Here is a 10,898-nt window from a genome sequence, read left to right on the forward strand (position 1 = left end):
TTCAAGAGACTCGTAGTCGACGGAACGTCTCCTCCCACTAAAAACGTTTCATCGAAAATCTTGAAATAAATTCAGGATAAATACGAGCATCGGGATTTGAACTCCGATGGGCTGAAGATACCACTGTCCTCCTATAACCATCCAACCACAGGGTTGATTCGCAGAAAATAAATGCTTGCTTGGGGCTTCGGATTTTAGGATCAGGCTTTATAAAGCCCGGCCAGACGAATAATCAGGTCTATGGGTTTAACTTGGCCCGTTACGACCGGGGTTTTTGTCAAAACCGATTACTCCCGACTAAACAAAAGATTATGTCTCCAATTACTTTGCGGTAACGTGATATAGTAGGCCTAAATAAAGGGACGCTAATCTTCTTACGGCGCACGCTGTCTGCTCGCTTCCCTCCCTCATCATAAAAAAGGAAAATAGGTGTCTCTCTCGCTATCGACGCAGGCAAACCTCCGCAACACCAGCAAGAAGAAGAAGAAGCAAAAGCGAGCGGACGAACCGAGGAGAGGAATCAAGAGGTTGGTTTGTCGCTACCCTAACCTGTTCCGAGACTCTCCACGAACGCTTTTCTGATCCCGATCGAGGCTTCGCTTGCGCTGTCGCTGCTGGCGGTCTCTTCCTTCGCCGTTTTCCGGCCGCGACAGTCTCGTCGGCGTGGGGTCATGAAGATCTTCTCGCCGTCGATTGCGGTCGATTTGAACGTGCCCGTGCTCTTTCCTCTCTCGTTCTTGGTTCCTGGCTACATATATATGTTAGGCAATTCTCGCAGCACTAGTGCGATCAAGAGCTTTCGTTAGCGTGCTGCGATCTGCCCGATCATGTGAATCCTTGCTTTGCTTATATACGTATGCTCCGGATATAGCAACGATGAGTTTGACGGCGAACGGCGGATGACAGTATTGTAGTTTTGAACTTGGATTTTCCATCCTGTTTTATCTACTCCCTTCGGTCCTTTTTACTCTGCTCGATTTGTTTGAAATCATGTACTCTCTCCGTTCCATAATGTAAGATGTTTTTTGACACTACACTAGAGTCAAAAAACGTCTTACATTATGGGGCGGAGGGAGTAGCACATATAACATTGTTGGGATCGTGTTGATGGCATTGTTTTGTTGACCTTATTCTTTAATATCTTGACTTAGTGCACTTACTGTTGCTTGTAAATTGCCATTCTCATCCATTACGCTAACTTCTGCTGGATTTTTAATCGGTTTCTTTGTACAAGGAACATGGAGGGTTCCAGTTTGAGAGGCCCGGTAGATGATGGACTTATCTTGAAGACAGGCAAGGGTGCAGGCATTGGATTAGCTGCTGGCAGCGTTTGGGGTTTGCTGGTTTCTATGCTGCACGATGGACCTAAGGTCGGCAGTAATGTCAAGTATCCTGAGCTGGTTAGAACTGGCAAGGTTTGTGGAGGTTACGCAGGAACCTTGGCAATTCTTGGAGCTACATATGTAGGCGTAGAGCAGTCTCTTGAAAGGGTCAGGGGGAAGAAGGACATCATTAATGGTGCTGTGGCTGGTTTTGCTGCGGGTGCAACTATGGGTTTCAGAGGTAATTATCTATACTAGTTGTTATGCTTAGCCTGCATTCCTTTTCCAAAAAAAAAAATGCTTAGCCTGAATTTTCTAATTCGGTTAAATGACCGTCCTTGTGGATTATTTGCTTCCTTTTTCAGAATTCAAAATTGTGAATTTTCCAGGCATACCTTAAGTCCACTCTACAAACTTTGATTGGATGTTTCATTCTTGTATCATAATGTGGAACCAACATTGTGATGATAATGTGGATATCTTCAACCGGTTTGGATGGCAGTCATGTAATAGGATAGGAAATTAGTTTACCTGTCTTATTCTAGCCAGCCGGTTGTGGCGCATTGTTCTTGGCTAGTATGTGTTTCTAGCCTTTTGCGCTCTGTGTGAGCTGCCTTTTATCTCCAGATTTGAGACTTTCGAACCTTTTGGACACCTATTTAGTTAATAAAGAGGGTTGTATGCATCGCTAGATGCAGAGGCCGAGGAAACCCCCTTTTCGAAAAAAATGCATTCATCTTTAGTACTCCCTCCGTCCCAAAATAAGTGTCTCAACCTTAGTACAACTTTGTAGTACTAAAGTTAGTACAAAGTTAAGACACTTATTTTGGGACGGAGGGAGTACTTTACAGTCGGTCCTGTATTACTGGCTCATACAGTATTTAATCACATGTTGCCACTATTTTCGCTGGTGACGTGGTAGTCAAAATATGTACGCAGAGTTAGCCTCAGTTGGGTGGGGCAGGTTCAAGTCCTTTGGCTTGTATTCGGATCCATTTTTCGCTTTATTATTTAAACATTTAGTTTTTCTTATTTTCGTTTCCATTATTTTGATAGTCCAAGTCAAAACAAAAGGTGTGGAAATTAGACATTATAAGAAAGATGCTGCTGGAAATTCAGAACTATATCTGCTATTTTTCTGCAAACATATGCAGTTAGGGATTCAGTTGAGGATCTTGGGGGAGTAGCAAAAATCATGATATTGACATGTTTTGAGAAAAAAAATAGTATGAAACATTAGGGGATGATTTACTGTTAGGTTTGACATAGTTTCACTTTGATGCCCCTTCCAATGCAGTATATATCTTGGGAGGAAATCTCCTCTTCCCTATGTTTCCTATTATCTTCCACGATGACGATGGCCCTACTATGCGTGACTCTTTCTTCAATTTGTTTGTTCGGAGTCGAAATTTACTATTACTACTGACCAGTCTAACATTTTTATCCTTGTATGTATATGCACAGCCGGGAGACTCCGGACACTCATTGTGTCAGGGTCTGCGCTCGCTCTGACTTCGGTACTCTTGGATGTGACTGGAATGAGAACTACTGAGGAGGAAGGAAAAGTCCACCACTAAGTCAATGTATCATCCTGAAGAGCTGTATCTACAACTTCACTCAAGCAGTTCCATGTTTCTGTTCTAAGCATGCACAATACCAGAGGAGTTTCTCTGAATGTAGTCTGTTCATAGTAGAGGTAGTAAAGGGATATGGTACCATGTGGTGGTTGCTCCTGATCTGTAAATTCATGTTTGAGGAGTACTTTTGGCATTTCATACGCGCTTTAGTAATCGCTGAAGTTCATGGTCGAAAGTGTTCAAGTACGATCTTGTCATCCCAAATTTTAATCGGGATGTTTGAATATAACATTGTTCTCCACTTATTTGGTGGATGCTTATTTTCACGAGTGTTATGACCCGATGACTGAGGCCATGTAGATTTCTTGTTTTATTTCTTCTATTAATGAGTTGCGGTGTTATCTGTTGTGGTAGGGAGTAATTTATACCATCTCCATAGTGCAAAGTGTCTTAAATGGTTTCATTTATTAGCTTGTAGACTCATTTTCTCTTGAGAACCGTTATGTTATGGTAAACATATTTATGTTATCACAATCTTCTCTCTTCTCATTAACTACTTTTCACATAAGCAAATTTGCCTTGGTGCATTATGTTACTACTTCCTCCGTCACGGTTTAGAAGGCGCACTTGGAAATTCTCTGGGACCTGGGTGGTTATCTATTGGCTGTGAGATGGGTTAAAAAATAGCATTCACACTACGCATGCATATAGGAATAGTATATCAGAGTACTACTTAGCTACTAGAAATAAATGCAATGCGTCCTAAACCTTGTCTATTGTGGAAACGCACGTAAATTTAACTGTGCCTTCTAAACTGTGACGGAGGGAGTAGCTAAGTTACTCCCACTATGATCAGCCTCATGACTTCGTAACATTAAAAGTACATGATTTTTTTCTAGCTCGCATTAAAAATGCATTTCATTGTGATATTTTACACTGATGCACTCCCTCCATACAAAGTTGTACTAAGTCAGCAACATTTATTTTGAGACGGAGGGGGTAGTATACATCACTATGTATTCATTTATTTTTGAAAAGGATACATCTCTATGTATGTTGTATTCTTCAATAGTTTTTAAAAACTCGAGTTGATTTTAAATTTTTTTTGAAAATTTCGGGCTCCAAAGAGCCCGGTGGCCAAAAAAATCCTCACTTGTTTGTATGATACTCCCTCTGTCCGGAATTACTTGTTGCTCAAACTAATTTCGGACGGAGGTCGTAGTATAATATTGCTATATGAGCATGACAAAGAGCAGACGAGTAAAATCAGTTCGATCCGGCGGGTTGTTATTCTTCGGCCTTGGAATTTCTATACCATCTTTTTATATGCAACTAAAACCACAATAATAATTTTGGATCGGAGGGAGTACCATCTTTTTATGCATGGAATGCTTCATGTTTAGCAAAGTTTGCTTTCATTCACCCACATACAGTTCTTTACTTAGAAATGAAAATGGTTGTGTGCATCAATGAGATATCATCCTTTCGAATCAGAAAACATACAAATTCTGCTAGTTTTTTTTAGCGGAAACAAATCCTGCTAGCTAAGTGCAAGTGTCACTCCAGCACAGATGTTCCAAAATTCCAGGAATCGGCATCAACGAAACAGGCAGAGAAACTCCATATGCTATTGGGCTCGTGGGCCCCCAATGAAAACTCTCCCTCTCCAGCGTGGATCCGACGTGGCACGAGCCCATTGGACCCCTGGATATCCCCCTCTCTTGTTGCTGCAAATCCATTTGCCTCCCCCAAAGAAATATTTCTTTCTTCTCCAAGAGAACAAAAATTCTGAAACAAAGAGAAGAGCAGAGAAAATCAAGAAGCGGAAATGGCAGTTCTTGGTCTATCTACTGCCTTCTCTCCCCCCAGGTGAGCAAAGGTTTTCTTCCCACCCATCGTTTTCTTCTGTCCATTGTTAATCTGGCTTAGTTCTAAGCAACAATTCCGTGTGGTTCAGAGGTTCTTGGATAGCCGTAAGGCTCAGGCATGGCGCCACCGGGCGGAGCAGCGGCGGCCTGTCCCTGAGGAGGTCCGCCGCCGCCGCCGTGGCCGTCCGCGCGGAGGTGAGCTTCGTGGACGGCGACGAGGCGAAGCGGCTGGTGGCGGAGGAGGGGTACACGGTGCTGGACGTCCGGGACCGGCGGCAGTACGAGAGGGCGCACGTCAGGGCCTCCGCCCACGTCCCGCTCTACATCGAGAACGAAGACAACGACATTGGTACTTGCAGAGCTTGCTTGCTTACACTCTCTCTTCTTGCATTTTTTTTTCTTCAAGGAAATTCATCAACGCGTGTTCTTTTTCTTCCAGGAACGATCATCAAGCGGCAGGCGCACAACAACTTCGCCGGCCTGTTCTACGGCCTGTCCTTCACCAAGCTCAACCGGGACTTCACCAAGACGGTGAGGAGCAAGTTCTCGCCGGAGAGCAAGCTGCTGGTTGTCTGCCAGGAAGGCCTCAGGTAATTCTTCAGTTTAACAAATTAATTAAAGCCCCTTCATCAGGCTGCTAGTAATTCATAATAACCAATATAGTACTCCTACTTGTTTTCATCTACTCATTGCAACATTAGCATTGGTACCATTTTTCATTTTGTAATTCACCGTCAGAAGCTAATTTGGCCCATTTTTTTATTCTGTTCATCTGCTGAAGGTCCACAGCGGCTGCAGATGCATTGGAGCGAGAGGGCTTCCAGAACCTGGCCTGCATCACCTCAGGTCTTCAGACACTGAAACCAGGTATTAGCATCCAGCAGTCTAAGACCCTCTCTAGAATTTACTGAAGAATCTTGTGTTTATGTAGTGTGTTTTGCAATTCTTTCGGTTTGTGGTGTCATCATACCATCATGTATCTCAGGAACGTTTGAGACCATCGGCAAAGCCGAGCTGCAGAATGCGGGGAAAGCCGGCCTTGTGACCATCCAGGGGAAGATCTCCATAGTTCTTGGGACTATCTTGATAAGTAAGACCGAGCTAACTTTCCTATCTCAGAACAATAATAATAGTGATAATAATGTGTGCATCAGCTCATGAGTCATTGTATCCATGTTTGCAGCCTTGTTGCTGCTCATAACAGTGTTCCCAGACCAGGCTGAGCAGATCTTCGAGTCAGCTGGCATCAAATTGTGATAAGAATCGCCGCTCTTCTAGTTATGCTCTTGAGTTCATATGTTTCACTGTCAGGTATGGAACTCTTCATGATTTCATACTAAAATTCTTCTACGGACAGACACAATTGGTGCTACTCCCTCAGTCCGAAAAAGCTTGTCCCTCAAATGGATGTATCTAGCATCAAGTTAGTGCTAGATACATCCATTTAAAGGACAAGCTTGGGACAAGCTTTTTCCGGACGGAGGAAGTACTAATCTAAGCTTAATGGCACAAACAACAGTTCTTGCTACGTACTCCCTCCGTTCCTAAATATTTGTCTTTCTGGAGATTTCAACAAGTGACTAAATACGGAGCAAAATGAGTGAATCTACACTCTAAAATATGTTTATGTACATCCGTATGTGATAGTTCATTTGAAATCCTAAAAAGACAAATATTTAGGAACGGAGGGAGTAGTATGTAGGCCAGTTGTTATAAAATATGGATGCACACTAATTTGGTTTTTGTGTTTTTTTTGTTTCATTTAGCTGCAGGTTAAGCGTATCAGTAGGTGTACTTGGTGAGATCTCTTCAGACTGGAAAGGGATGTTAGGCTCCATGTGTCATATTTAGGGACTTTCTGAAAATTCTACTACTGTGTATTTTTGGCTCGAGTAATTTCTTTTTTCCCACATACACCCTTTTCTGTGTCAATTGTAGTTCGATCCATAAATTTTGTGGCGTTTCAAGTAAAAAACAGATTATGTTCAACTCGTCGATTTTGAGTTATTTAATTAGGTGCCAGACCTCCATTATTTTGCTAGGCGTGTGCGGATTAGTGCTCCAGGTCTTCAGTACTGAAGAATTTATCCATCTTATCATGCTTCTATCCACAATTTGCTTTTCGAAATACAGAGCATAAAAGCACGAAAACAGAAATGGTCGTATATGATGTTAAGACCATAAAATACTTGTCTCCATTTGCAGATGTAAAAAACTAAATAAATGTGGGCATGATATGGAACGAATATTTCTCGGTTAACTAAGGCTGTGTTTGGCATTGTTATGGATTGTGATAATCTCATTTGTTTTTGTCCATTTCATCGTTTTATTATCCGGTTGTTTCCTATTGTCATGCCTAATTTTCACAAGAGATTATAAAGCAAGTTCACCACAACATAGTTCAGCAACGGCAGACAAAACCTAAGAGTTTGAGGCAGCTGCGCCTGAGCTTGTGAGTGGCGGCTGGTGGCATCGGACCTTATGAGATTGATGGCATCTGGACCTTATGATCCACATCCAATCGAAATACAGTAACGTGCTCACTCAGTGCAACCAGGTTAAAATCCAAACTCCCAAGTTGCCTTTTCAGATGATTTCTGATATCTGGAAGGAGCAAGCGACACAAGAATGTCACATAAAGATTAGACTAAATCTGCTATTACCAAGCAAGAAATTAGTAGCATGCAAAGAATTCAACACATAACCTTTTATAGAAAAGAAATAAGTTAGGCGCGGTGGGATGACCTGTAAGTGCACCTAGTGCCCTCTAAGGGTTTTAGATGATTAAGTGACAAAACAATTAAGGGACTAATGTGTTTGTCAGTATACACAGGTGAAAGTCCCCGAGGATTTAGTTTAACCATGAGTTATGACCCCTTGTGTGGAACAATTGAAGAACTCGGAATGTCCTCTGAAGCTTTGAGAAGCTTTTGTGTAGACTTTTGTTTATTAGTTTCTCTACTGTTGCTTCTATTTATGTCGCAGGACAAATTGTACTTTCAAGAGGTGCTTAAGTGAAAGTTAGATTGAAGTCTTTGGTGTGTGCTCAATCCAACCTATTTCTCTCAGAGAGAAGACTTTGAAATCTCCTTCGAGGCAAGTTATTTAGCGTCAATGTTCTCGGGACATCGGAGTTAAATGTCTTCGCTGAGGAGTCAGATGTCTTGTCCTGCTACCGAGTCCACGTACGCTTGATTTGAAAACCTATCGTTATCCATGTGTCATGTTGTCATTGTGAGTCGGCTCTAAAGGTCATCATATAAGCCCATGGGTTGTCACCCCCGGCTATAAATAGCCCCCTACCTCAACCATAAGTGGTCACTGCTATGTGAGAAATTGACAAATATTGTCTGGGCAATCCATTCCTCACACTGATCTTAGAGAATCCTAAGTAAGGAAAAATCCAGGGTCTAAGAACATAAAGTGATGGGAAAAGTATATTTTTCATCCTTCAACTTTATTGATAGTCTACAAATGGTCCCTCAACTTCAAAACCGGAAAGACCTAGTCCCTCAATTGTTGAAAACAGATTTTTTTTTCGTCCCTCAAACTGCTTCAAGTGGTTTTGTGCTGACATGGCATGGTTTTGACCGCTGACTTCACCACGTCAACGTCCACCTCACCTTTATCTTCTTCCTCTCTCTTCTCTCGGTCACGCTCTTTTTCCACCCTATGAGCTCGTGCAGCCGGCCAAGATAAAAATCTAATGGCTCGCCAGCCGGTTTGCTTCAACGTACGTTGCGCGAGAGTTGCACCTTTTTTGACCAGTGGCAAATCAATTAGCTTGGCTAGCTTCGCACAGCAGGATCGATCAAGTTACTTGCTACTTTGAATGCGTGTGGCTATGTTGACACCAGATTTTGGTATGGTCAAAAACATAATTAAGATGGCCTCAAATGAAAAGTGCTCAAAGTGAGAAAGTTATGTATCTTCAAAAGGAGAAACTTTGATATTTGGGCCATAGACATCCGATCTCATCTCTAAGGCCGAATTTGTATTCGAAGTACTGAGATTTTGTATTCAGAACATTATTCGGCTGATTACGCCCCCAAGACGGCCTCATATAGAAAAATGATCTAAACGAATTATCTTCGTCTCGTCGAAACAGTCAATTTTGATATAAAGATCGTCCCAATCCAAGGTCGTATGCAAAAGTTAGAGCCCGCACTACACGCCCCTCCAGTGAGCAAAATATGACACCCGAAACCAAACACACATGTGGGTATGTCTGATGAGTTGCGTGAATAATTAGCTATTTTGTGTGAGTGATTTGGCCCTGAAGACGGCCTTTAATAAAAAACGTTCAACATGAAAGTTGTTCGCCTCGTCGAAACGGTTAAATTTGCTTTTGGGCACATCTTCATCCGAGGTCGTTTGTGGCATGTGAGAGTCAAAAACCGAACTGATGTTCCAGACTTACCTAAATCCGAGTTTGGTTAATTTAGGAAAGATTTGGACGTGATTGACGTGATTTGAAGTCATTTTCTTGTACTTATATTGACAAGAGGTGACAGTCGATTGAATAACACACAATCAATCAAATCATCTATCACTTTTTATCTTTTATCTTTTCTCCTTAACCCTAGCTCTTCTTCTTTCTCGTTCTTCGTCTGTTCTTGTTACAGGGCGGCGAACCTCGAGGCCCTAGGGGCGATCAGGTCGACCTATGGCAGCCCATAGCCGCCACGCGCCCTGACGGGGTCCCTCCCAGGCGTGTGGGGTTTCGAATCCTCAAAAGCACCCACCGGATTGCCTGCGTACCGCGCTTCCGGCCGGGTCTCCTTCGACGTGAGCTGTGGTGCATCACCCCCGGCGCCGAGGGTACACGATGATGTGTTCGTGTGCGAACACACTTTTGGCGACTCCGCTGGGGACGAAGCTTTGAACGGTCTCCAGCACGTTCTTGCTACGAGGAGATCGTCATCTAAGGTTTGCAATCTACGAAGGTAATATGAATACTCAATTTCCTACTATAGATGCAGATAATTCATATGGTGTTACTAGATCGTTGAATAAGTATACTCTATCGGCCGGCCCTAGTTTTTTCAATAATGCATCTAACCACGTGCATAGGCTGATTCAAAGTAATTTACATGCTTCAACTTCTTATGATACTAGTAACATACAACATATGTATCCTAACTCTAATGCATCGGCAACCCCACAAATCCATATGCCGATGAACAATATAATGGGTTTGGTTAATCAATTTGAAACACCTCATGTTAAAAATTCCAATAGCATATAAGAAAGTGTTTCGCCCTTTTATTCATCGGCAACTAATTTGCAATATGTGAATTCAACCTTGCCGATGGATGGGAGGATTGGTCATACTGCTACTAGCTATTCGGCCAGTTACTCTCAACCATCATATGCTACACCTTATGACAATAGTTTTTCAGCACCATACACAACTGTAGATGTTCATAATTCGGCTTCACACCTATCTGGTCATAGCCGAATAAATGTAAATTTTACAGGAGCGGTTGTGCCAAATATTGTAGAAGATGAGGTAGTGGTGGCTGCATTGAAGAGTTTAGCCCATAATAAGAGGATTAGTGCTCTTTGCCTTGAACAATATGAAAAAGGGTTATTTCCTAATTATGTGGGAATAAAAGCTAGAGTTTTGCAAGAAGATGAATCTTTGCCAAATGATAAAATTGGTGAGCAAAAATATGGTTTTACAACAATGCATATGCCTTCACCTAGTACTACATCATATTATACACCCCCTACACAATTGCAAAATTTTGGCAACACTCGTGTGTCGTTGCCGAAAGAACCTAAAAGCATTGGGGGGCAATCATATCCGGAGTGGGCTGAAATTGAGAAAAAACTTAAAGCCAATTTTGCCGCTCGCCGCCAGAAACAAACAGAGAAAGAATTGGCTCAAATAAAATAAGCATTGCTGGTTAGTAGAATCAATGAAAAGAAGGATGATTTGGAACATGAAAGTGCTTCAGTTCAAAAAGCCGAATCAAGTAGTTTATATTCTGAGTCCATCAAATCCAAAGAGGCAAGCATTATTGAGAAAGGGAATGGCAAGCATAGCAAAATGACCATGCTTGATTTTTCTGAAGTTAAGGAACCTACTTCCTGCCCTATGAGTTTCGTGCCACAGAAATTGACAA

General features: G+C 42.2%; 2 protein-coding genes across 3 annotated transcripts; both read left to right on the forward strand.

The window, feature by feature from the left end:
* Positions 1–371: 371 nt before the first annotated feature.
* Positions 372–3,219, forward strand: LOC123116044 (outer envelope pore protein 16-3, chloroplastic/mitochondrial). Its single transcript, XM_044537054.1, has 3 exons — positions 372–527; positions 1,235–1,563; positions 2,787–3,219. The coding sequence occupies exons 2-3, from the start codon at positions 1,239–1,241 to the stop codon at positions 2,897–2,899; spliced, it is 438 nt and encodes a 145-aa protein (XP_044392989.1). The 5' UTR covers positions 372–527; positions 1,235–1,238; the 3' UTR covers positions 2,900–3,219.
* Positions 3,220–4,602: 1,383 nt separating this feature from the next.
* Positions 4,603–6,756, forward strand: LOC123111607 (rhodanese-like domain-containing protein 9, chloroplastic). 2 transcript variants are annotated; one of them, XM_044532429.1, is made up of 7 exons: positions 4,603–4,768; positions 4,857–5,116; positions 5,207–5,357; positions 5,549–5,634; positions 5,753–5,857; positions 5,951–6,078; positions 6,534–6,756. In XM_044532429.1, exons 1-6 carry the CDS (start codon positions 4,728–4,730, stop codon positions 6,022–6,024), a joined length of 717 nt encoding a protein of 238 aa, XP_044388364.1. In that variant the 5' UTR covers positions 4,603–4,727; the 3' UTR covers positions 6,025–6,078; positions 6,534–6,756. The 2 variants fall into 2 exon arrangements, with proteins under 2 accessions (XP_044388364.1, XP_044388365.1); XM_044532430.1 differs by having other exon boundaries at positions 6,540–6,756.
* Positions 6,757–10,898: the final 4,142 nt, after the last annotated feature.

The sequence above is a fragment of the Triticum aestivum genome, chromosome 5B (genome assembly GCF_018294505.1).
Source record: "Triticum aestivum cultivar Chinese Spring chromosome 5B, IWGSC CS RefSeq v2.1, whole genome shotgun sequence".
In the NCBI taxonomy this organism is placed as follows: Eukaryota; Viridiplantae; Streptophyta; class Magnoliopsida; order Poales; family Poaceae; genus Triticum; species Triticum aestivum.